The sequence below is a fragment of the Cyclopterus lumpus genome, chromosome 16 (assembly GCF_009769545.1).
Source record: "Cyclopterus lumpus isolate fCycLum1 chromosome 16, fCycLum1.pri, whole genome shotgun sequence".
NCBI lineage: Eukaryota > Metazoa > Chordata > Actinopteri > Perciformes > Cyclopteridae > Cyclopterus > Cyclopterus lumpus.
In genome coordinates, this window is record NC_046981.1 from 4,657,052 (window position 1) to 4,684,356 (window position 27,305).

The 27,305-nt window shown below is 42.1% G+C and overlaps 1 protein-coding gene across 1 annotated transcript in view; it reads left to right on the forward strand.

Annotated features, from left to right (window-relative positions):
• The window catches only part of LOC117745212 (CUB and sushi domain-containing protein 3-like), a 185,303-nt gene extending 159,671 nt beyond the window's left edge, over nt 1-25,632 (forward strand). Inside the window, 13 exon segments of the mRNA XM_034553370.1 lie at nt 2,303-2,485; nt 7,981-8,000; nt 8,003-8,156; nt 12,482-12,655; nt 13,130-13,203; nt 14,381-14,492; nt 20,082-20,261; nt 20,694-20,759; nt 21,831-21,989; nt 22,351-22,463; nt 23,178-23,265; nt 24,217-24,358; nt 25,473-25,632. Coding sequence (XP_034409261.1) covers nt 2,303-2,485; nt 7,981-8,000; nt 8,003-8,156; nt 12,482-12,655; nt 13,130-13,203; nt 14,381-14,492; nt 20,082-20,261; nt 20,694-20,759; nt 21,831-21,989; nt 22,351-22,463; nt 23,178-23,265; nt 24,217-24,358; nt 25,473-25,632 — 1,625 coding nt within the window.
• The last annotated feature ends 1,673 nt before the right edge of the window (nt 25,633-27,305 follow it).

The following is a 27,305-nucleotide window of genomic DNA, read 5'->3' on the forward strand; positions in this document are numbered from 1 at the left end:
TGCAGACTTCATCCAGTGGACCCGACTTGAAGGACGTATTCTTACACTGGCCTCGCTTGTTTTTCATAAAAAATGTATTCAAACCAATTTTGCTGAAATATCTGAGAATATTTTACTTTCCACAGAAACATAATAATTAGTTGTTTGATTATACCAAGTAACAAGGATATTGTTTCTGTTTACCATTTCAGTATATTACTATCTGCACGGATAGATGCCACTTTAGGTTTGAGTGGGAAAATATGTTGCTGTATGATTTTTAGTGCGCTGACCCAGTGAAATTAGAAACCACGGACTCCATCGTGAGTCACTGTGCATTAAACACCAGTGGCAACTGTACTTGGCAATTATCCATCTGATAGATTTCAGGTTATAGAGGGCAGGAACCTCTGAGGAGGATTTAGAATAACAGATAACACACACAACAAATAGCCATCCAAAACGTCAAGGCTAAACGGTTAGCCATCCATTTCTTTAGACTTTCTGCACGTCACTTACCCGTCAGTGTTGCAGCTGCATGCCGTTGTAGATGCATCGAGGACTAGATTGATGGTTGGAGCCATCGGGGGAACCGCCATCAACTCCACACCTCTGTTGGTGGCAAAAGGGAAGATCCCACCCTCAAAGTTGGTCTCACCCAGCAAGTGTTGAACCGAACACAATCAAAAACGGGAACTAATTTAAGGGAGGGGGGGCGTAAGCAGGTACAGCCGTATGCAATCAAACTCGCATCTTACACTAAGGCGAACACATTTTTGTAATAAGTAGGCACAAATTAGGGCTGCAGTATTAAACAAGGGCTTTGAAAAAAAGCAATCAAAAGATAGCATGAGGTTAAGACCTGACAATGTAGTGGGCCAACACTCTGCCATCTGTTTTTCTTTGGGACTAATCACGCCATGAGAAGGAGCCAAGAATAGGCTTATGGAAAGAGACTGAACAAAAATCACACATTCAATCACATTCATTGGATAAAATCAAATCAAAAAATGTCAAAATGATACAATCATAGTGGTGAACTTTATGTACATAAAAGGCACGTCAACAACACAACCGATGCTGTCTGATGCTGTCATTGCTTGATTATGAACTGATCTGGATTCAGCTGTATCGTCAACTTCTCATAACCGAACACCATAAAGTGAAGTCTTGAAAAATCATTTGGTTTAGTTATTTTTATATCCCTGCAACTAATTTGAGCTGCATGGAGCCGTTAATGCGCGATGATTTATTGTGATTACCTTGATAGCATCATGCACAACAAACACAATGTAGCTACACAACAACTGTTGTGCTTTTGTACGCCATCCAACCTTCAGTGGCCAGTGAATCTATGTACATGTCGACACATTGTCCATTGGAAACCATTATTTCCCCCATAACTGGAGATTTAGAAGTTTAAATAAATGTTTCTTTATGTGTTAAAATGAATTCTCCAAACCACTAACCTCCGTAACCCATTACATCATCTACCAAATGCATTGTCGCAAAGCTTAAAGAGAGTCCATGAACAGTCTTTATTTTGATAATTTTATCGTGTCAATCACAGTAACCATGTGTCCATACAATGCACTATTGCCACAGTCATGGGATGGATTGTCGAGATGGGAAAGATTACCATGTTTATAGCTTCACAGCAACTCAAGAAGACAGTTCTGTGATTTCAGAGTTGTTTGAGCGAGGGGTTCTAAAAAAAATTAAAAAAACTTACTGAAAGCTATTTGCAACTGTTGAGAACCCTTCAAACCACATGAGTGCAACATCTAATTACCACTCAGTTGCTGACGAACACACAATTAACACCTTCTGTATTTGGTGACACACTTACATTATGCTGAGTTCCTTGTAGCTTTAACCTCATTGTGTTTCACCATGTGCTGTTCAGCACATCATCACGGTAATGAGTAAGAACTGCTGCTGAAGGAATGGGGGGGGTGGGGGGGGGGTGGGGGGAGTTTGCACCATTTGTTGCTGTGCTTGGCACAGACGGTCAAAACCTGCGAGCCAACTATGTGGCAGAGATGGTCAATATTAATCACCGGCCAACATTTTTCCCTGTAGCAAATGAACAAAAACAACAAAGTGCACGGTTATGCCCGGATGGCACAAATGTATGAAAACACCAATTTAACAAGAGAAGGCTAAAAATAGAAAATCTAGGGGAGGGGGGGGGAAGCAGGGTTCCCCTCTCAGTTTTTTTAAATTACAACGTTTCATATTGAAGTTCAGTGTGTTTTAATAATTATTCAACAACCCCATTTAGGATGATTTCTGATGCAACTTCCTTTACGTTTGACTCCAGTGATCACCTGTGGCGACCCCGGTGTTCCAGCGAACGGGCTCAGGTTTGGCGAGGACGTCGCAGTGGGGCAGAACGTGACGTTCACGTGTCAGCTGGGATACGTGATGATCGGAGCGGACAACGCTGTCACGAGGACCTGCACCAACAACGGCACCTGGAGTGGCACCCTGCCAGCATGCCGAGGTAAGCGTCGCCCACAAATGCAGTAGTTGCCCGCTCGCCGCAGTAGACGGGTCAACCTTGATAACCGTCAGACCGTGCTGGGACAACCTTGGCACGCTAGCACACTGTCGCGTACGATATGAAGTACATGCTTACAGCCGGAGATCTAATGAGATTATCAAGCAAGGGTGACACAGAACGTCCCGTGTGGTCAATGGTGTCGTATCGTTCACTTCAGTGTGCTGATGGCGTCGGTGCCACACTGCATCAGGTTGAATGACTACAGACGGACACACACACACACACACATGCACGCCTTCAAATGCATATGCAGGCAAATTTATATTTGTTTAAGTATCGAATTGCACACATCCACATGAACACTACACGCACATTTTTTAAAATTTGTTTTTCTAAAATTCAAAAAAAAAAAAAAGTACTACTATATTTTGCCGAGTCCACAGACGGAGTCTCTCAGTTGGATATCAGGCAAAAAAAAAGATGAAAATGTCAAATACATTTTTCGAGCACTCTATCCTGGACACGGTCAGTTTCACCCACGCCGGCATTTACAGTAGTTGCACTGTGATGGCTCGGAGCCGAGGCCAAAAACTTCCTCTGACACCTGATGATGGATGGCTAACAAGTCCTCTTCATCACAACTGGGATCCCTGTAATTGCGCTCCGATAGTTAATCACGGGCTTTCCTCCCTCTTATGAGTGCACTCTCTGGGCTTGATTAACATCAAAGTTAAAAAAAAATCCACTAGGAGTGACCTTGGTTGTTGTACACCCATCAGCACTACATCACTCCGTGATTTATGACGCTCGAGGCGGAGCCATAGATTAGCACGTCTGCCATCGAAAGCCAAAAGTAAGGTATTGCAGGGAGGATTAACTGGTGCAGCAAACAGTTTAAAAGTACACCAGAAAAGGGAAAGAGCCTACCAGGCAAATGGTGACTTACTGTTGCTAAGGAACTGTTTCCCGGGCTGATGTATCGCTTTCAGAGAGAAAAAGCTGGTGTTGAACTGGCCTCTTGAGAAACGGGTAAGGACGCATGAACAGGCGGGAGAAATACACGAAAAATCTGACTCCAAACTTTGAAAGGCAATGAGGGTTCAGGGGTTGTTTTTGTTCTACTACTGTATATAGGTACCGTACATAGTGTATAGCAGGCCGTTATTGACCCGAGGTAGTCTGTGTCGTCAAGTTTTCTCGGGCTCAACTCGTAGGGAGCTGTGGTTTTAAGCCGCACTCTTCTTGCCCTCCTCAGGCTCTCCCCAAGGACCTTGCCTCGATGTTTACAACATCCAAACTGACACTTATTTGTAATATTTCATGGGTGCGTTGCATTATTGATGCTCCCTGTTCTGCGGTATGTTGAGGCTGATGGATCCGTGGTCGCACAGCTGTTACCCTCGGCAGTTTTAAACTTGGGAGGGAGGGAGACAAAGCACGGGTGTATATGTGCACGCACGTGTGTAAAAGAAGAAAAAGAAGTGTGTGAAGCTCTTAACCTCCAAGCGCTAATCCTTGACAGCTACCGCAAACAGCTCAGGCACTCAGCCCCGATACCGCTGCGCTTGATGGGGGGGCGTCGTGGAGAGGAGCGTAACTCGCCGTCCTCATCGCACACACAAACTCGCACCAGGCATGCACACAATCACGAGGCGGCATTTTGAGCACACAAGTGTCTCTCCCGTGCATACGAAGGCACAGATCAGCTCCTATTGACCTGCATGCACGAGTCAGCGAGCCGCTGCTCTCACTTCTCCTGCAGTACGAGTGTCTCCCATGGGGTAAATACATTTAAAGAAGGGCAAGAGGGAGTAGTTCAATTACGCAGTGTGTGTGTGTGTGTGTGCGCGCTGTATTAATTTTTGTGATTTACTCTGTGTGTGTTTGGGGGTATTAAGAAGCGGTTCAGATGTTTTGAGCTTTTATTTTTTTCTCTCCTTGCCGCTGCTCACTTTATCTCCTTTGGTCTCTTTCTAAGACTATCTAGGACGAGCAATACAACAGCTTGCTGGTAATCACGGCTTTTTTATCATCTCTCGCTGACAGCCTACGCAGCACGAGGTCTTAGAAAAGGACGGAGAGAATATCTATTTTCTCTCCTTGCTTCCGAAACTGCCTCTTCCAATAAGATCGGTTGCCTTATTTTCTCTTTTTCTTTTGCATGATTGGGTTCAAGTTGAAGGTGCAGCGGGTCCAGGCGGGGCGAGCCGTTTGAAATTGTCATGATGTAGGGCATCCGTCATCTTGTCGTAGATTTGAATGATGTGCCCGCAAGGATATGAGCCGATATTCCAGGGAGGGAGGGGCAAAGAACGAGAGAACAAAAGGGTGAGGGGAGGGAGAGAATTTGCCTCCTGAAAGAGACAAAGAGGTTTTACGTGTGCCGACTCTGTGCATAACTTTATACATAATGTGTATGCGTCAGTGACGGCCACGCCATTTGTGTGTGGCGTGCATAAACACACTGCCGATGACACATCGTAAGCCTCGCCCGGCAAGGATTCGGTTTGAATCCCAGGTTTGGCGTGTTCAGCTAAGAAGCACTAATGCTGCTTAGAACTACTTAGGAAAATGGGGACACTCTCTCCACTTCCCATTCAGTTCTGCCTGCCACCCATGCCTTCCCTTTTTTTTTTTGTATTTTATTTTTTCATTTATTCAAAGTAATTTATGCTGCAGTGTTTATGGGATTAGTGGGCCTACCCCTCTAATCAGTGTAATTTGCCTACTTGCACATGTGTGTGTGTGTGTGTGTGTGTTCACACATCCATCCGTCTTTTCTTTCGCACAGACACACACTGTGAGGAGACGCACACACACACACCCAAACCAACTTTATACTTTACAACATCCAGCTGGGCATTTTAGAGAGGTATTTCCGAATGAAGTTTATTCTAGGGCTCCAAAGCAACAACATGGAAATCCCTAATTGAAGGCACACTTTACTAATTCATTAACATCAAAGAGAAACGATTTCAAGTGAACTTGTTCCTTCTTGAGAACTTGAAAAAGAAAATTACTTTACCAAAACAAAACAGATTGCAACATCAGTATGGTTTTGTCTCCAGCTTTTATTTAGGATTAATCTTGGCCTCAATATCTTTCCAAATATAGCATACATCTAAAGCATATATACTGTGTACTGCTGCAACATGTCCATATGGAAATCTTTTTGGATCCACTTGCCAACCAAGAACAAAAGATGGTTCCACCTTGGGGAGAATCTGTGAATATTCCACAGTGGCTTGCTCCACATTTACTGTAAGTTGTTGTCAAAAAAGTTGGCAAGAAAATTGTCCATCATGTGGCCACCTTTTATATTAATTATATCATAAGACGCCTATTCATTAGATTAGTGTACCTTTTTTAACGGATGAACCGAAGCTTTCTGATGTGTGCAAATAAAATAAATTCAACTGGAATCTGGTGTGTATGAAAGGAAGCCACCATGCAGTACTCTTATCTGTTCATTCTGCCAGCTATTTCATATTTAATATTGAGACACAAGGTCCAAATGAGTTTTTCCTCATCATAATTAGTCCATTTTAATTTAATAAAGAAAATGATTGCCTTTTGGCAATGGCGTTTTCAGTATATCAATATATCTTCAATTTAAGAACAGTGAAAACTGTCGTTGAGATGTGGGTTGTGTCCTCTGGAAAAGAAAAGGTCATGTGCTTTAAGCTTATTGTAGGTGGGAAGAAGGCCGTCATGGAAGTGTCCATTGGTCAGTTGGCAGCTCGTCCAACCGGCCTTTGCTCAGTCTTTCTAGTGAGGTTCTGGGTCTGGTCTTCATGGTCCACATGGCTGCATCAGTATGGTGTCATGTAAATACATTTTTTGTTGTTCTGCCAAAATACTAAACGGTCTTAAGTAACTGGATTTGAAAAGTAAACAGACCGTTGTGAGACTGCAGATCTTTGTTCAAGTGTTTCGGCATGCGTGAGAGAGAATTGGGGGAAATGATGGGCGTACAGGGAGGATAGTAATGGTTTAAAACAACTGCTATAATTTATTCACATCCCTAAAACCCATATCCCATCTGCATCCCCACGGGTTCATCTCCGAGTGTGTCAGAACAAACTCCGAGCTTTATTATGCATTCATTTATTACATTTGTTGAACAGAAAGTGTACGGCTTACGCAGCCACACGATGTCCCGAATTGATTTTTGATTTAGTATACCCCAAACGGAAACGACAGACCAGTCAAAACACGGATAGTTTCTCTGTTTTCATTCAGTCATAATCCACATTGTGGTGAATTCGTGCCACGTGCATTGCCTGTAAAATAGCACGATAATTTGAAGCATGTGGCGCAATAAAGCAATTTGACAAACCATTTGGATGTTTATCCTCCATGAAGAAGCTAACTTCAATCCCGTTTAGTCTTAAAGGAAGCAGTGATTAGTCCATCTGTGCATTTGATCATTGTGGATTTAAAATGGGGAAGATAAAAATGCGTAAGTGACAATTTATATTAATAAAAAGCGGTGTTCATTAAAAATGTTTAACACATTTTAACACCACTGCCCCCTCTCACCAACCACCTCCATTTATTAAAAATGTTGATTAGAAATGAAAAGACCCAGAATATCGCCACATCCCTGTAAATCCTCATAATTATCTCCAAGCTTTAGCGTTGTCTGGTATACTCGAGTTGCATCAAATTGCTGCAGTTTTAGTTTCAATTGTACCAAGCGCCATTATTTTTGATGGCTCTGTGTGTGTGTGTGTGTGTGGCTGACGGTTTTTATTCAAGCGACTTGCAATGAGTGCTTTTAACTATGATTACAAACTCCGAACAACAATAATCAAGAAAGTACAATTTCTTCAAGAAAACCAACTACAAAATGCTATCAGTGCCACTGAAGTGCTAATCTAAGATTAAAATTATGATGGGCAGATGGAAGCGTGCATTGTCTCTGCCATCAATGTGTGTGTGTGTGTCCCTTTTTAACATTTAGATTATGATGGTCACTGTGACCTGACAAAACATGTTTTGTTGTTTTCATGAGCTAATTATGACAATTGCACACAAATGTCTACCAGGATAAAATCCTGAAGTTATGACACATCGGACCGCAATGGAAGTAAACTGAAACACAACCTGTTGAAGCATGGAACCACAAGGTGATACAATTTTTACAACTTTTTTAAGGATATTTTCTGCTCCTTCATTCTTGTGTCCAGGATTGTAAATGACCAGAGCAGATAGTTTTGGTGTGACTGTTAAGAGAGAGCTTCTTAACACAGTAACAGTATATGCACAGTACCCAAAACTACCACACGGGTTTAACTTGTACCCTCCACGCCGACTCCTTCATGTTTGCGTCGTAAAGCAATTATTTGCTCTGATGTGTGTCTTGCTGTGCTTTAAGCTCCCTTTTGGATCCTGGTCTTGACTCCAACTTGACTGGACCTACTTTGACTCCCATAAGCTGATCTTGACTGTGACTGTGTCCTCACTATCCCCCCCCCCCCCCCCCCCCCCAGTGGTGACGTGTCCCGCCTCCTCAAACCCGTACCCAACGGCCTGCTGGAGGGCTCAGTCCTGGAATGGGGAACCAGCGTGAGCTACAGCTGTCTACCTGGCTACGAGCTGTCCTTCCCTGCCGTGCTCACCTGCACGGGGAATGGGACGTGAAGCGGAGACCTGCCTCAGTGCTTGCGTGAGTCACCATTTTGGACTTGATTCTGATAATTATAGAGGATGTTTGAACTGAGATGATCTCGGTGGTATTTCTGTTGCGTGGTAATTTGCACAGTGGTCTAACTTGGATCTTTTCTCTCGATTCCCCTTTTTAAACTTTAACAAGTAATATCTGGCATCATGTTGCCTTCCTTCTAGAAATATACAATTCTACCATGTATTTGACTGTGAAATTACCAGTGTTTCCACTGCATTGACTTTGTGGAAAACATGGAACACTGAGAGGTAAAATACATTGAATAAATATAAACAACAAATATATCTGGTAATATGTATATACCTGCATATTATTTTACTCTTCATATATTCAGTCCATTCGTATTAAGCCTATTCCACCACTTTGCTTCTCTAGTTAATGAAATTTAAGTCATGGGTCTTAACATCAGGGCCTTGATGGAAAAACTGAACTACTACACAAATATATATAAAAAAGCGACATGCAGAATAGAGATTATTATTCTTGCAACGTTAATGTTTTTTTTTTTTAATTTCATGAGCAGTGAGTTATACATAATCCTAAAAACACCCTCAGTCAAAGTATAATGTTGATGCTTATCTCAGTGGAACCACACATGCGGTGTCGAATGCTTTTTATTATACGAAGACCATCAATCATCTTTGCAAGCAGAATATTAACCCCTGGAATGCATCACGATGATTCTGGCGATGTATCAATCGGTCTGAAATCAAATATCAAGAAGGGTAAAGTACATGCACATGTTTTTCTCTGAATGTTGATGGATTACGCGAAATAAAAAAAAAAAAGCAAATGACACCCAACAATATTCATGCGCATCACTCAAGTGCTGAAAGATGCGTTGTTGTTGTTTTTCTTCTTACAGCTGTGCTGCACTATAAACATCTCCACTTTAACTGGTGAATATAGGCTGTCATTTTACTGCTGAAGTGCTGCATTTTGCAGCATTTTTGCTTGATTATTGCAGCCTTATTTTGCAGGCAATCTCTGCTATGATGCTGCATCATATAATTATGCAGACTGTAACTACACTTGGTTGATTGCTGACTTTAGGTGAGAGTTGTGCAGCTGACTGCTAGTGTGTGTGTAGCCATGCAGTACCTACTGCAGCCATTTGCTCTTCCAAATGGCAACATTGCTGTCCTTTTTATTGTAATTATTGTAAAGTCAATATGCTGTCTGATTGATATCCTGCTTAACTGTAGAGGACCTGTAAAGGATTCACGTGTCATGACCATATATGGGCTTTAGCGCTACTAAGTGATCCACTGCCTGTTTTATTGAAGTGCATCGGTATGTCTGTGGTTTGAAACAAGTCACCTGGACACAAAATGGAAAAGGTGCTTCTGCTTGGTAAATGTATAATTTCTACTTGCTGTCTACCGCAATTATGATGAGCAGTGTCGTCCCTCAACAAGCACCAATCAATGTTCCACATCGGCACCCCTAAAAAAAAAACAAAAAAAAAACAGCCTCTCGCAGCAATGTGAGCGAGTAGCCTTTATGGTCCGTGATGCAGTGCCGTTGTTTAATGCGCCCCAGTCGAGTATTGTTTTTTGATGTAGTAATTACATTTAATAGCTCCATTATTTACAACCTACAATACAGGTTCCGATGCTGCGTAAAAAAAAAAAAATTGACCCAAATTGAGCGCCGTACACTATTCAGTGTGATCAATAACCGGCTACTGTAAAGAACTTGGCTGTTATAGCTAGCCTCATGCTAGGGTACTCGAAGTGAAAGCAAGGCTGCGTGATAAATCACTCTGGTTTACTAAGGCCAATAAATGAGTCTGGAAAATGGGGACAACAGGGAAGAAAGTGGTGATGATATTCGGTGCAGAAAAGGCTATTATCTATGTATTAAAATGTCAGCACAGCAGTAGCTACTGCGCTCCCAGGTGCTGGTCTCTATGAATCGTGAAGTCATCCTTCAGGAGTAAATCCTTAATTGGTGTCAATGCTTAAAATGTAGTCACAGGGCCCACCATTACAGCACATACTCTGCATTACTTTATAAACACAAACATTCGTCATGGGTCGGCCGTATATATGCCCACAGGCTAGTAATTGTTTTCATATCTGTGTGTATTGGATGCAACTATAAAGATATACCCCGAGCATTACTCAATGCATTAGACTGTCTGTCTTGTAGATTGAGGATATATACCAACAAAATCATGAGCTGAGTGGGAGGAATAATCAGATTCCTTATGGCTGGATCATCTGCAGCAGATTCAGTTTTGGTGCAAAAATAATTCAACAGCCACAGTCACTTGCTGATCTTTAGACATATAGCAGGTTTGCACTGCTGTATACTTTAGAAATATAATTGCAATTCATACTCAGCACTTCTAGTTTAAATACAGCTCAGCAAAACTGCAGAAGATGGCATGCATCCGCAGCATAAACCCATCTGCATTTCTTAAAATGGGCACTTCTGTTGGCACTTGCAGCCAAACGGGATTAAGAGTCTTATTCATGTTCCCTATTCCAACACACGGGGAAAGATATATGAGAGCAAGTGGCAACATTCAGTGTCTGAGAATGTTCGCTCATGTGTCTGCAGAGAGGAGACTGTGATCCCAACTTTGAATCTGGCCTCTGCATACTGATTACTTCAAAGCATTGATAATTCATCAAGGAACAGGAGACGCTGAGAGAGAGATATAGAGAGAGAGACTCACTCCTCCACACACACACACACACACACACACATTAAATATGCTGTGCTTGGTTTGGCCTGCAGCCATTTCTCTTATACATCCATAAAACGGCACATTATTTCCCTGCAGCTTGAAGCTTGTGACTGATGTGCATGTCACCTGTTTGGCCTGTATTGTCAACCCTCCAAAACATTTTTTTTGCTTGAATAGGGACATTTATCTTTTAAGATCCAGGCAGACAATTGCATCTTTATTTGTTGGCCTATCAAACACAGTCAAACTATCGGGCGATGGGTGGGACTCACAATACATCGTTTTTACGATGGGAGCTGCAGTAGCAGCTCTTCTTGGGGAAGATTCGTCTCTGAATACAAGGATTTGTTCCCGAGATAACAGTATTTGCAGTAATGGCTGTATTCAGCCATTCCTGCACGGGCGCTGGATTCTAATCTAATTTTCTTTTTACTAGATATCTATGTCAGGTTTCTGGCTGTGGGAGAAGCCCCTGTTGGACTTATAGGAAGGGAGCAAGAGAGAACTTATCTCTGTCTCCAGACCTCCACGCAGCAGCACATGTCGGGTCTAGAGAAGCAGTCTGCCTTATTATTGGCTTGATCCCACAGCACTCTGGCTGCGTGACTGAGTGCTGTGACTCTCGTCCTCGCCCCTGCTCTCAGCTCACACTCAGCCTTTTCTGAACCTCCCATGGATAGAAAGATGCATTTGCAGACATTAAAATGACTGACGTACATCCCCATCAAAGCCACTCATCCTAAATTATTCCAGTCAATGTCGTTGGACGTCTATAAGCAATAAACTGAAGGAGCAGCAGTGATAATCCAACGGCTTCATCTGCTGAGGCTGTGGCGAGAGTCCCATTATGAAGGCGATATCATACCAGAGGCTCGGGAGCAACAGCGGCAGCAGATGGCTCTAGTTGTGTTAACCTCAGGGCCCTGTCAGAGAGATTAATATTTCACATGCTAATTATTTTTGATCTAAAATTGAGTGCCATGACCTCCTTCACTCCCATTTTGCTGCCAAGATGAATATTCACATACCTACTGTAAGAGCTCAACAGAACGGTGGGTCGAAAAGAAAATGTTGAGCCGTTTCATCCCGAGACAAAGGCGCCGATGCATCTGCCCACGTGCAACGAGAAAATGGCCAGAGACGTTTGTGTTTACAAGCATAATGAATCAGTCCATGAAGACTTTCCAAATCATACAAAAAGACAATATTCTTGTTACGGTCAGCTACTCGAATAAATGCGGTGTAATAAAAAGAAAGCAAATCTCGCGGCAACAGTGGAAACCACTGAAGGCACTCCTCCTCAGGATCTTGTGGGTACAGCAGCATCCCACATTGCTTTATTATATGTGAATTAAATGCTGAATAGTTTACCCAATGCATCCTTCAATTGACTATCTGCTGCAGTGTTCCTCTGGGTAGGTTAGAAAGAGATGACTGTTTGAATTGTAAAACATGGGAAAGAGGAGTAGGGCACCTACGTGAACCAGACAGGGGGAGGTGGGGTTCACCGTTGGAGGAATACTTGCAGGAAAATGCGTTAACATCTGCGTTGGATTTGTTGGCCCTCTGCTCATTTCATCAGCAATATTCCACATTTCTGCTTCCGCAGCCAAGTTCTGTGGAGACCCTGGTATGCCTGCCAGAGGACGGAGAGAAGGGCGCAGTTTCATCTTCAAGTCCGAGGTGATGTTTAGCTGCAGCGCCCCACATTTACTGGTGGGGTCGACCGCACGCATGTGCCAAGAGGACGGCACCTGGAGCGGATCTCAGCCACGATGTATAGGTACTGTGTGATTTATATTAGCCTGTGTTTTGAGTCAGCTAATGCACAAAGTTAGGACTGGGGTGTAATGCTTGTGTTTTGGGGGATTTGCTATTTTAATTTCATTCGTGGAATTCCGTTGTGCCAGAATTTGACTTTTCTACAAGCAAGATGTGAGCATATTAATATGTACAGTGAAATAACAACTGTGGTGGAATCAAACGTACAAGATGTAAGAAGTCTTAATTTTAATCTCGTCTCGCCAATGATTAAGAGAAGTCTATATTCCTGAAGCCGAGGAAGTCCTAGTCAGAGAGACGAAAGATGTCACGCTGTGCTCATGTTGCCACGCCACTTCAGTAATTGTCCACCGGTACATGGTACACCGGAGCGAAATTGCTTCGTCATTATCGATGATTGCCCCTCTGTCATATTCACATTTTTTGCTCTCTTGCAATTCCACTGGCTCATCGTGAAAGTGATTTCTTGTTCCAGAGCCCACGAGAACCACCTGTGAAAATCCAGGGACGCCTGAGCACGGCTTCATGAATTACACAACAGGCTTTAAGGTAAACTGAGCGAATGCATACATTTTATAAACGTATGCTCTTTAACTCTGAGGTGACTTTCTATCAAAAAAAGGAGCGTTACATTTCTAGTTGGAGGCAGGTGTATGCATAAAAATAGATGTTGAGTATTCAACGAGCACAACAAGAGTCCACTATACGCTCTTAATTCAACTTCCACGTGATCACTTTTTTGAAGCAGCCTTGTTGAGGTAGATGAACAAGAAGCAACATGCCGCATGTCCTCTTTCAAATGGGCAGTTTCCAATGGATGTTCCATGTCGAATCATCTTTTATACCTTTTTTGGATGATGTTATGTGGGTGCAAGGATGAAGCGTTGATGCGTGTGTCCATCCCAGGTGGAGGCACTGAAGAAAACCCACCGCTGTGAATGTGTACAGGCTTGGTCCAGATCGATAGTAACGTGCACTTAACGCGGCTTGACCGACCGTGTAGAACGAGCAATGCTAAAATGCATCATAGCCGCAGACACCCCCCCCTCCCCCCCAACCCACCACCACAACGACATCATGACCATTGGCGTGTGCTCAGTAGCTCCCTTGGGATGCTTTCTGCCAGTGTATTTCATTTTATTTCCTCCCTGTTGCTTTTAGAGTGTCACTTGCAAGTTAAGTGCAAACTATTTCCCCACAACATCCAGCAGAATATCTGGAAATGTGTCCCACATGAAAGCAGAAGCAGCTCATGATTTGGATCGCTGCTTGTAATGGCTGCACTCGTGCATTGTTCTGCATTACAGGACAACGTTACCAATATCTTGACACCAGTGGACTGAGAGAGTCCTGTGTAGACGCTGTTTTTGAAATGGTCGACTGGGCTGACGATAAGTAACTTATTGAGATGATTGTCTTACAGTACGCATACTGTATGAAGTATGTCAGTCGTGTCCTTTGTCATAATTTTAATGCAAGAAAGAAGAAAAAAAATATTTTTTCCATCAGTTGTAAACACAAACATGGGCCATCGCCTCAAGGAATCGTCTCCATCTGCCTCCACACACTACAGATGATCATTAGAAAAAGGCAGGAAAAAAAAAAAAAAAAAACTTGAGTGTGCAGTATTTTTCCTGAGCTCTTTAGACGTGATGCTGGGAGCCTATTGGCATTTGCATCAGTGTATTGACTCTCTCCACTTTGTGCGCTGTCTGTTTGTGGCCAGGTGGGCAGCAGAGTCGACTTCCAGTGCCAACAGGGACACCTTCTGCAGGGCTCCACCACCCGCCTCTGTTTGCCAGATCTCACCTGGACCGGCATCCAGCCGAGCTGCATCCGTGAGTGCTTGTTTCTCACGCTATCACGACATCTTCATATCCCTCTCCCTGTCTTTTTGTCTTCCACTTACAATGTAAACACTTGCAGCTGTGTGATGATGAGGGGATTCAAAATATATTTTGTAATCTGGATTTCATAACTATCCCAACATGTGATCCAGAGACATTTGTGCTGAGGGAGCAGAAACATCGTAATACACACCCGTCATTCTCTAACTGATCTACTATGCAGCAAGGCGCTCTCTCTCTCTCTCTCTGTGTGTGTGTGTGTGTGTGTGTGTGTGTGTGTGTGTGTGTGTGTGTGTGTGTGTGTGTGTGTGTGTGTGTGTGTGTGTGTGTGTGTGTGTGTGTGTGTGTGTGTGTGTGGGTGTGTGTGTGTGTGTGTGTGTGTGTGTGTGTGTGTGTGTGTGTGTGTGTGTGTGTGTGTGTGTGTGTGTGTGTGTGTGTGTGTGTGTGTGTGTGTGTGTGTGTGTGTGTGTGTGTGTGATGTTTTAGAGGGATTGTGAATCCTTGAATATGTGCAAGGGGGCTCTTTTAATGTGAAAACACTTGGCTGCCAGATAATTAGATACACCTAGCTGAAACTAATACAGTCTTAATACGCGAGCACTTCATTAAGTCCTTCTGTCACGAGGGTTATCATGTTCGGTGTTAAACTGTTTTAGAAAGATGTTGATTCGGCTTTATGGTCGTTCTGGAGGCTGTAGCTTCTGGTGCCGTGGAAACGTGTTGATGCCGCGGTGTTTCTGATGTTTAGTCTCCCCTCATTGAAACGAATGGGATGCATGCATGCGATTGTGTGTCGACGCATGCCGTTTGCTTAATACACATTTGCTATTAAAAAAAATTAATATATGCTCTTTTGTATTGGCTATAATAAATCATGTTCACGGCAGAACATGAAACGTCTCACTTTCATAGCCTTCTTGTCATTCATGGTGTTTTTTTATTATTTTTTTTTATTAATGTTTCACAGCTGACTGGAGAAAAGGAAAAAAAAAAAAACTCTTCTGTCTAGCCTTCTGTTAACTGACAGCTCCACAGCTTTTTCTTCTTCACCTGTATCTTCAAACTGGTGACCCCATCAAGCCCGCTCACTGAGGGATGATTCAGGAGGTTGCTCATCCTCTGGCTCCTAATGGCATTTATTGCCAGCGCTGCGACGGATCCCTTAGAATATAAGAGCAGTCACAGGAGCGTAAGCCAACTTAATTACAGTTAAAGCACCAGCAAAAATCCTTGAACTGGCACTTACAAATGTCGTCATAACCAGAAAATGAACACCCGCTCTGGCAAAGTGAGAAATATCTGAATGCAGATAAATGACTTATACCCAGTGCATCGCTGTATCATACGGGACTGTATAATAAGTCACCTCTGGCCAGATCCTCCTCAAATTGAATCAACATCAATAACCCTCCCACCGCTTTCACTTTATATACTTTATACTCATTTATATAAACTGTATATACTTTGCAGTTTTTTTATTATAAAATTATTTTTGCAGCTTGGGTTATTTTATTGTATTGTATATATTGTAACCTTGTTTGCTGCTGCTACAAACAAATTTCCCCCTGGGGATGAATAAAGTATCTATCTCTCTATATCTCTTATCTATATCTCTCATCTATATCTCTCTCTATATCGCTATCTATATATCTCTCTATATCTCTATATCTCTCTGTCTCTATATATCTCTCTATCTATATATCTATATCTCTCTATCTCTATCTATATATCTATAGCTCTCTATCTCTATCTATATATCTACATCTATCTCTATATCTCTCTATCTATACATCTATATCTCTCTATCTTTATCTCTCTATCTCTCTCTCTATATCTATATCTCTCTATGGGCTAAATATAATCTGATCATTCTACTGCTGAGGTCAGGAGGTCATTGCTTGATTCTGTACTCGTATTTAAAAAGTGTTGATATTTAACTCTCCATGTCTAAACATGATAATCAGAGTTGTCAACTTAGGGTCAGTGGATGCCACATTGGCCATGAACTGATACATGAAGGATGCATGTTGACATAAAGTAAACATGAATTTAATCATCAGGCAAACAAAAGTGGATTCATCTCCAAACAGCATCTAGTGGATTATTTTCTAGAACGTGTATTGGTTTTATAATAAATTTAGCAACTTTGGTTGTATTTATAATTTAGAAAACATGTAAGATTTAGAGCTGACATTTGAGGATGCTCGTGCATACTTTTGAATTTGATTTAATTTGGTGGTACGTTGAACCCCGGGGAACGGCCTCCGGGCGGTTCCTCTTGTCAACCTTTTTTTGGAGTGTCCCAGCAGCCACATTTACTTCCACAGCGGTAAATATAAAACAACACATTATATCTTATTTTTTTGGATTTTTGCAAAGCCAGCCACTAAAATGTCCGTCTTGAGAACCGATCTCATTCAAAGGCATCGTGCTCTCCTGACTCGCTCCATTCAGCAGGTGCAGTTTTGTCTGTCTTTGCTGAGGTTGCAGCATTTCAGGAGCCGCTCGCTGGCTCTGGTCCATTGCCTGTGATGGCTTGAAAAATGTATTGATTTTCCTCTGCCCTCGTCCCGTCAATGTTACTACCGGAATTAAAATAGAGAAATGTGTCTCTGACGGTAGCAACCCATTCTTTTTATGAATCATTTCTCAAATGTATTGCGTGTGTGCGAGGAAAACTGTAACCTCAATGTCATATAAATAAATGTATAAGTGGTGACAATTGATAAGTTGCACCCTGACTTGTTCAAGTTATTTTACCCTTGACCTTTTTGCAAGGTCAGAAACACACAGTGGATGCTCTTTGGCTGTGTTTTCATAATGATGTCATTAAAAGACCTTGATAACTTTTCAAATTGCTGGTCTGGTGTATAAATAAATGTATTATTTGGGAAAAGAAGCCATCATTATTGTACGGGTCTGCACACGTGTAACTTAATGCTACTCTGGCAGCATGACGGTTACATCTGTAAAGTCTCACTGAAATGCTGCGTCATTGAATAGCCCTCCAGATAGCTTAATTACAATTGTTATTGTGGATTGATTTAATATTATAGTTATCACATCATTGGAGGGCCAAAAACACAAAGCAAAAGGTCACTGAGTTATCCTGCTTTAATATAACACAATGCATTCATTTTAGTCCATTGATGTCTAGCATTATTTTTGTAACTCATTTTTCACTCGTGCAGCCCTGAGGGTGGACATGCAGACCCAGAGGGCTGTCTACCCCATAATACAGTGGGGGGAAAGCTGTGGTTATGTATTTAAGGATGAGTGCTTTTGTATGGGTCCGACACACTGTGTTGACCCTCGGTCCAAACCGGTCATAAATCCTCTAAAATACCTTTCTCTGTGATGAAATGCCCTTCGGTTACTGTGAAGCCACTTAAATGGATTTCAAAGTGGAGCCAACCAATCTCGCGCCGCTGGCAGAAGCAACAATTTGGGGAGGATTATCGACACAGTGATGTAATAGATGCAATGGACACGAGTCAGAGTTGAGCGTCACTGGATCTTAAGCACGTTACCTTTCTATCAGATTGATATCGTTGCTTATAAGATACACAGCACGAATTTGTCCTCTCGACGGCGGACTGCCGTTGCTGCCTGTAGCCGGCCTTCTGGGGCTCGAACCGAAACTCCATCAGCAGCGCTGACTCTGCGTCTGCCTCCATCCGTCCGTTTGTGTCTCTTAACTAACGCACTCAGTCTCTATCAGAGATAACGACTTTGAACTAAGAACATTGCGCGGCGTAAGTGTCTATTGATGCCCTCGCGTGCCGTTTTGAAGAGGAAGTAAACGTGGCACAGCACACGCGCGTTGGACGCAGCAGTTCATCGGACTTGTGAGTCTCGTCGGTGTCCGGCGGGTCACAGCCACCCTGGACGTGCGATTACAGAGACGGGCAAGAAGGGTGTCTGTATTTAATTATTCACGTCGCCGTAGTTAATATCTACAGCCAACAGTGTGAATGCCGTGTCTCTTCTCTCTGGCATTGTAAATAAATACCCCATTAGATGGTCACCTCCGGGTGACCTCTACACTTGTCCTTGTGCTTTCTTCACGTGCACTAAATTGTTATCGCCCGTGTAGCTCTCTGAATAAGAGAAAGTATTCTCCTGGATTTGGTGAACACTGCTTTGATGCACCTGTGTAACTATGGAGAGCCTTCAGACACACACACACACACACGTATTCTCACCGTATCAAACGCCAGCAAAAGTAATATCCAACAAGAGGGATTTCCTGCTGCCTCCTTGTCTTTCTTAAAGCGGAGACACTTTCGTCCAGGCGTCCCGTCCACGCCCAATTGCCCCAGATGTCATTAAGACGACCATGAAGGACCGATTTGGTGTCGTGACTCACTCGCAGCTGCCTCCCATTCGGCAGCTGGCAACGTATTCGTTATTTTCACCTGAATGTTCGACCCCTCAGTGTTTTTTGGTGGTGTGGTGTGATTTGCATAGGTTTTTTTTAAGTGAGTTTGTTGAAAAAAAACAATTTAAAATTTAAATATTCTCAACCCACTCATGGCAGAATACAAATGTCGTGTGGTCTATAAGAGCGAGTGTTTTTTGCAACACAGCATTAACAGTTTTTGTCCCTAGTTTGTTAAAAACAAAGCTTTTTAACGCTATCCTAAATCGGCACCTTCCTGCTTTTTGAGACGGAATTATTTAATAGGCTGAGAAAGCCAAATGGATTTGCGGTCTTATTAAAAAACTCCAGTCCCAACAAGACAGACACTTATTTTTTAGTCTGTCACAGAGCCACTGGTTAGATGGGTCTGACTTCCAGGACGTGGGCTCCACTTACTCGCCTCCTATTGTCCTCTTATTTCAGACGTCAGTCTCCTTCCTTTGTCCACACGTGTCTGTGACTTTGCAACCTATATGCACATGCTGGTAATGGAAAATACTCCAGAGATTGACAACATTCTCTTCAGCATTGCTGTGCAAGGACACTGATGAGCTTCGTCTCGCCCTTGAACATGTTGATTAGTTCAAGAAAACACAAAAACAACTCCAAAGGTTGTTTTTTTTTTCAGCTGTTGTTGAATAATAATGAGCCAGCCAGACCTTCCTGTTGTACTGCTTCTCGTGTTTTGCAAACCAAGGCTATGGTTGAATCACTAACGAGTCACACGGTTACTGTTTTTAGCTTAATTTGAGCTTAGTACATTTTGCAGGTTAAAAAATTAAAATTGTGTATCAGCTTCTGTCACAAGTGTCCATATTCATATCAGAAAAGAAACTAGATATATTAAAGTATCAATATCCTCCCTAATAGCTCCCTGGACTCAATTAAATTGTAAAAATGTGTGTGCTATCTTTTTTTTATCCTCTTTTTTTTTTTCTTCTTCTAGACCTCTCTCTCTCACTCTCTCACTCCCTCCCCAAATCGAGTGCCTAATTATCTTCCCGTTTATCTCTACATGTCAGCGTGTGCACCAGTGTGTGCATTGGCCTGTGTGTGTGTGTGTGTGTGTGTGACTGTGTGCATCTGGCTTCATCATTTGTATGTGTGTGTGAGTCCTGTGTGTACTAACAAGCGTCTGCCCTCTGCCTGCTCTCCAGCTCACTCCTGCAAGCAGCCGAGGAGCCCGGCCAACGCTGACGTCCTGGGTCTAGACCTTCCCTCCTACGGTTACACCCTGGTGTACACCTGTCAGTCAGGTTATTTCCTCTCTGGGGGTTCGGAGCACCGTGTCTGCCGCTCCGACGGCAGCTGGACTGGCAAGGTGCCTGTGTGCAGAGGTGCGTGGTTGGCGGAGGTCTGCGAGGGCAGTTGATGGAGACGGGGAGGTGTATTGTGGAGGGGCGGGGTGCACACTGTACTTGTGTACAGGCTGAGCATCTTCACAGTTCATCCGATGTGACATTTGCGCCGCAGCTCACTGATGGCAAAGTCAAATAAGACGCTAGTCAAACATAACGAGACATTTTCTGTTTCTGTAAAAGCGCCGTGTCATAATTATAAAAATGCTAATTCTGGTTCTTTTTCAACCTGAAGTTTCTAACAGTGAGTTGATGTGTAAATGTTTGTGTGAAGGGGGAGCTTCCAGACATCTTCCCAAAGTGATGAAGAGTTAAACGTAGGCCGCATGTTGCAGTCGAGCAGTGTTTACTTTTCCAACATCCCCCTGCTGTGTTCATCTATGTGAAATGCATATTTATGTTCTTCTGCAGTCGGTTCCAAATCACATGAGAAAACTGTCAAAGCCGTGCCAGGGACGCCAAGCCCTAAAATATATGGTGAGTTTTGAATTGGGATCTGTTTCCATCTTCATTAGTAGTTTTTAGATTCTTAACATATTAGGACATTTACTAGCATAGAACCTGGTGTGGATTGTTTGTATTGTGACCATAGCATGCTCTTTTTTGCAGTTGCATATGCATTGATTCAGAGATTAATTGGCATAAATATGTGAAGTATCTACTTTATACATACGATGTAATTTGTCTTGGACATTTATTAGAAACATTTACAAGGTAACAACTTGCCGACTAAACCATAATACATCAATGTAACCGGTAGAGGTATTATTCTGTATTTATGATGTCGATATTCAAAAAGCACTAAATCTGCTCTGAGTTTCAATAACATTGTATGGCAATAAAAAAATCCATAAGTCTTTACCATATACTTAAGACCCACAGGGACAGCGCATTCAGGCAATGTTCCAGGTAAATCATTCAGAGTTACCCAGGAAGGTGAAGCTGTGCTGTGAAAGAGAGCCAGCAGTATTATATCCTTTATAGAACTACATGTTACATTTGCGTAGTCGGCATCATACACATTAATGAGCTATTAGCAGCATCAGTTGTAGTAAAATAATGTTGCATGGCATTCTTTTTTTGCCAACAATAATTATTCTGACTTATTAGGTTTAGTTCCTGTTATTAACTACAAGCAGTCGGCTCTCTGCGAGGATAATTGACTCATTATTCCTTGTAAATAATTTTCAGTAGATAACGACTGCGCTGTAAAATTTCTCCAAAAAGTTGAATCGGTTTCGAAACTATTAAAAAACTTTTGCAGAGTTCACAGAGTGAGTCCAGAGTTATCTCTTTCATAATGTATTTAATTAACATTAATTGGGGTTGTTAAAGCATATAATGAACATGATGGTATTCAAATTGAAGGAAAAGACTGTTATCGGCTGTTTGATGTGTTGATTCCAATGCATGTCTAATTACCATTTTGCACCGTGGGTGGAAGTATTCAGCGCGCATTAAAAACCTAATATTGATTTGACTTTTTTCCCAGGAAAAAGATCATTTGACGTCATTTTATTTAATGAGTTTTATTCCTCTATCCTGAAGTTCCCGACAACGTCTTTGCCTCTGATTTCGTGTGGAAGGGTTCCTACGACTACAAAGGCCAGAAGCAGCCCGTGTCTTTGACGGTCACGAGCTTTAACGCCACGACGGGGAAAGTCAACGTAACTTTAACCGACAGCAGCATGGAGTTCCTGCTCTCTGGTGAGTCATTTATAAATCATACGTGCTCCGCTTCCTCTCCTCCTCTCACTACCTCTGTGTGTCACTTCCATTTATTTTGAGGGTGCCTCTTGTCAATCAGTCAATCGCCAAATGATCTCATGCATGAGAGTGCAAATGAACTATTGGCTCTAAAGACGGATGTATTAGTCTGTGCTGACTGACTTACTTCTCACTCAAGAGTCGCTCGTCTCCTCCCTCAGCTGAACTTTTCATACTGTTTGCTTTATGTTCCCTCTGCTTCTTTTTAGTTTCTACTTTTATCATTTCCCCCGCACTTGTAATGCCTCATCTCCTTATGCACATGAATTCTCATACTGCCTCTTTTCTTTCTACCTTGTAGGAGTGTACAAGCGCCGGGAGGCGCGGCTAATGCTCCTGCTGTACCAGATGAGAGCGCTGGCCCACAGCTCCTTGAGCAGGATTACCGACGAGACCTGGGCAATGGACGGATTTGTGAGTGCACACAGCGATGTGAAGCTTGCCAGTCATCTTTTGAAAAAAATAACCAAGAGCTGTGACTGTCCTTTGGGTCATTTTGTTCGATTATTAATGGGGCTGTAACGACTTGGGAGCCAAAAACGCGCCTTTCTTGGACTGAATCGAGTCCATGTTTATTCAATATTATTATATTTCTCATCCTACTTACCGTACCAACAAATGGAAGAAGAATGCCAATACGTGAGAAGTAACTGTGATAACAAGCAGCGTAGTAATTTCCTGGTTTATTGGCGGATATTGGCTTCCATATGCAGTATTTGCATTGGCTGTACATCAGATGAGCCAGGTGGCTCCGTACGAGCCTTTATAGCGTTCCCATACTGACGATTTGCCGAACGAGCTCAGACACGCACCCCCGACACCTGAGGGACCCGGAACGACGACGGCTTTCGTTTGTGGAATTGAAAATCCTCTTCTAAAATAAACTTCAAGGTCCACTTAATAGGAACGCGTGACAGCTGACTGCACGCCGCTGAGCTATTGATAGCACGCCGCGCAGCTTCCAAAGCGGGGTTTACAAAAACAAAAGGTGTTATTTTTGAATGTTTCATGACAGAATGTGTGTGCGACTTTTTTTGATGCGGTGTGGAATGGATGCGACGCTCTCTCTTTAGAAAAAAATCCGATTTTATTAATGCAATTGAAGCTAAACCCTTTTTTTTCTACTAGGTTTCAGCTGAGCCGGAGGGTGGCAGCTATGTGTTCCAAGGCTTCATACAGGGTAAAGACTTCGGACAGTTTGGACTACAGAGACTCGGTATGTGTCTTCTCAACTGCACTGGGTCTCATTGCCATTCAGCTTTCATTTACACAATAACATCTCAAAGATATAGATGATATTTAGACCCCCTCTCCACTCCACAGTGTGTCCCGATTGTTGTGAATGAATGTTGCAAGAAGGCGATTTTCACTTTCATCTCTCTGAAGGGGCAAAGTTTCTGAGTTTTTAAAAAAAAGTCTGATGTGGAAACTCAAATTATATACACAGTAATTATATATATTATATGAAAGTTGTGACAGCATTTTGGATGCAAACTCAGTCGTCTAATCTTTCGGCACAGCTTGGAGACCATAAAAAGAGATCTTTGTGAATACTAGATAAAGGCAAATGGACTTCTATAATTATGTTTATATTATTCAATCTAAATATTATGTAACAAAATATGTTAAACACATTTTACAAATGGGAAGGGGACACATGTTGTTACATTTTAAAAGTCTGGACTAGTAACACCTCTTTTTTAAAACAATAAAGCTCCATAATACATACACACACACATACATACACACATACACACATACATACATACATACACCCACGTATTGCCACAGTCCTCCAGCAGAGACTAGATCACTCCCTTCCACATCATTGTCCTTCATTTCTTTGTGCTCCACATTTCTGTTGTCATCGTCTCATAATTGTCTTCAACAAGATTATCACAGTCGCCCTGATCATTATCAGTCAGATCATTATGGCGTCTATAAACTGGCTGCTGCGTCTCCGACGTGCCATCATTGTGATCATCCTCATCCTCATCATCTTCATCGTCACCAGCAGATACGTATCTTTCTATGATTCCATGTTGTTTCTTCAGTGTTTTTGCCATTCAAACAAAAAAATCTATATATGTTATACGTTCATTCATTCACGCATTCAGTGTTATGACTATATTCTGTTTTCCTTCCATAATATTTGATTTTCTTGCAGGTTTGAGTGTGAGAGAGAACGTCACTCTCACGGACCCTGAGACCACCGGCTCCACCAACAGCAGTTCTGTTGCCGTAGCGATCCTCGTGCCTTTCTTTGCCCTCATCTTCGCGGGCCTCGGATTTTATCTCTACAAGCAGCGGTACGTAGTGCACACTGGCGTCTTTGCATAAGGTATTATAACATGTAACAACTTGGTGATGTGATATTTCACTAACAAATATCTTACTTAACCAAATCGAGGCAACTTTTCGCATAAAATTATTATAGATTATTATTATTATTATTATTATTAGAAGCAAAGCTGTTTTTTGTATTAATTACTCAATGTTTTGTACCCAACACATTCTTCTTTTAATGTATATCTAACTTAATTTTGTAAGTTAATTCAAAATTTGCTTGTACATTTTCATTGAATTGACTTTCAAAATTAAGTTGACTGGACTTCACAAATTATATAGACTTAAAAATGGAAAATTGATTTGTTGCATACAAAAAATTAAGTAATTCATACAAAAAACAGCTTTGCTTATCCTATGCAATAAATGTGTGCAAAAAGTTGCCTCGATTTTATTAAGTAGATCAAGCAGGATATTTGTATCGGCGTACTAGCTTAAAACCCAAAGGTAGTAGCTCCTGTAGTCGATTCCAAAATGAGAAGAAAAGTACCACGTTTTTTCACGAGTCCGCGTCCCACGTCGAGCCTGAAAGTTATTTACAGCGGATGCTGAAAAAAAAGTTTTAGAAAGCCCGATTTTATGACGACGTTTGTACAGTTGCAGCCAAAGGAAATGCACAGCCAGGCGAGGGAGACGGCACACTGTGGCCTACTTCCAGAGCCTGCTTTACTGCAGCGATACAATGGCTTCCTCGCGAGAGGCTTCAAAGCATGATGCAACATTAGTCAACCGGTTGCCTCCGGAAACCTCATTGCGCGGCAAGCATACGTCAGGCATTTTTAATGGGGACGCCTTCAACGTTGATATGTGATGGATGTATTTGTGGATGCGCTGTGTCCAGACGGGTGTTTTTTTTACTTGATTTAATTAGTAAATACAGGCGAGATGCAAATTCTCCCCACACATTATGTTAGTTACCAGTCAACGGGCAGAGGGCTCCTCTGACTGATCTTTCAACATCAATTAACATTCTGCCTCATTTGGAGACATGTTTATTGGATTGGAAGGAGGGGAGATAATTTGGACGCTGTCTCTCAACTAATATGCAACCTCCTTCTTTCTTTCTTTTCTCTCCAGGAAAACAGATAAAGCCCAGTTCACAGGATGTTCTGTCCACGAGAACAACAATGGACAGGCCACTTTTGAGAATCCAATGTACAACACAAACACTAAAGCCGCTGAGGGGAAAGTGGTCCGCTTTGACCCCAATCTCAACACCATCTGCACCATGGTTTGATGTCTACTGAGTATGTGAGAAGAACAGCTGGAGGGAGAGACACACACACACACATATATAGAGGGAGAATACAACTTCTCCTTTTTTGCTTAACATTAATATATATATACGGACATGTTTATATTTTTCTTGTTTCTGATGGCATACATCAAAGACAACGAATTGCTCAGAAATATAAAGCACACTTTTAGCAACACTTTACGGCAGTTGCAAGCGATCGTAGACAAAAAGGTAAAAGATTAAAGAGGGAGGAAGGGGAGGTCCCACACCTTTCCGGATCTTCCTGTAGTTCGGTGAAGATAAGTGTTCTTTACACTCAGTGAGTGTTGGCTTTATGAATGAGAAAGCCTCTGGCACAGAGATGAAATAGAGTATGTTATGCTCTGTAGTATGAATAAAAAGGGGTTACTTCACAATGCCAAATGACAATTTTTAAAACCTTTTTTTTTTTGCTTTTGAAAGAAAAGCCCAGAGCTAGAACATGTTTTGGTTGTCTTAGTCTTACAATCATTGTAATTTTCTTCTTTCGGAGGTGAGAAGCCTCTCAACTGTGAGTCAGTCAATCTAATCTTTAGAGTCTATTTTCCAGGCAGTGGAGCGTGTGAGTGGAGATGAGGAGGTAGAGAAGAAACTGCCTCTCTTTGAATAGTGTCTTTCCTGTAGTTTCTTCAAAGTTATACGCTCAATTATACCTCGTAATTGGATGCAACCTCCTACTGATGAAATGTATGGCCAGGGATTTAATTACTGAAGTGCAGGACCATTTTTTTTTTTTTCCAACTGCCATTTGGGAATGCCGCGCCTTTTTATTGTTACGGTTCAGGCTCTCTGACAGGCAACAGAGTATATTTTCTTCACAAGATATATAGTTAACATTTAGGTTTATCATCAAGATGTGTGCTATGAATTTGTCTTTGACAGAAATGTTGTTTAAGTACGAGAGTTATTGCTGACGAGTCGAGTCTAGTCACGGCAAACTGTACCTGTCAGCATATCGGTCACGTGGGCCTCATCCATCTATTTAACCTGGGCTCTTATCTATTTCCACTATTTTTACAGTCTGTTTGTGTCCCACACGAACCAAATTTGGTGTGAAATAACCCCAGCCGTGAGCCTGTAAATGTCAAGAATCTCAAAGTAGGAGCACCTTGATTAGTCGTTTAAGGTTTTTATGAGGAGACAAAGTTGAGAGAGCTACAGCACACAGAACCTCGAGCCGGCCGGGTTTCCCACAAGTTTATTTAAGCGGCGAATCGAGATGCAAAGACGCGGTCGGATGAAGCGTGTTGTCTTGTGCAACACGCTGCTGCTCCTTTTTACTTTCAGAGTCATTCTTTTGGGAAACCGTGCCTTCGTCAGTAAATTCTCTATCCACACCTCCTACTCTGAGACGCTCGCGATGAATACACGGCTTTGGCCTATTTTTATTGACACACACACTGATATAAAAAGAAAAAAAAAGAAAAAAAAAGGTTATTTCAATGTCTGAACATAAGCTTCTTCCAACAAATGTACAGTATACATGAACAAATGTGCACACTTTGAACATGAGCCACTATCGTCCGAGTCCATCCCAAGTTTTAATAACGAAAGATCAATTAGAGGCCGTCATCACATTTCAACATCATTGCAGTGCCTTGAATACTGTATGGGCATATGTTTTTAAGGAAGAC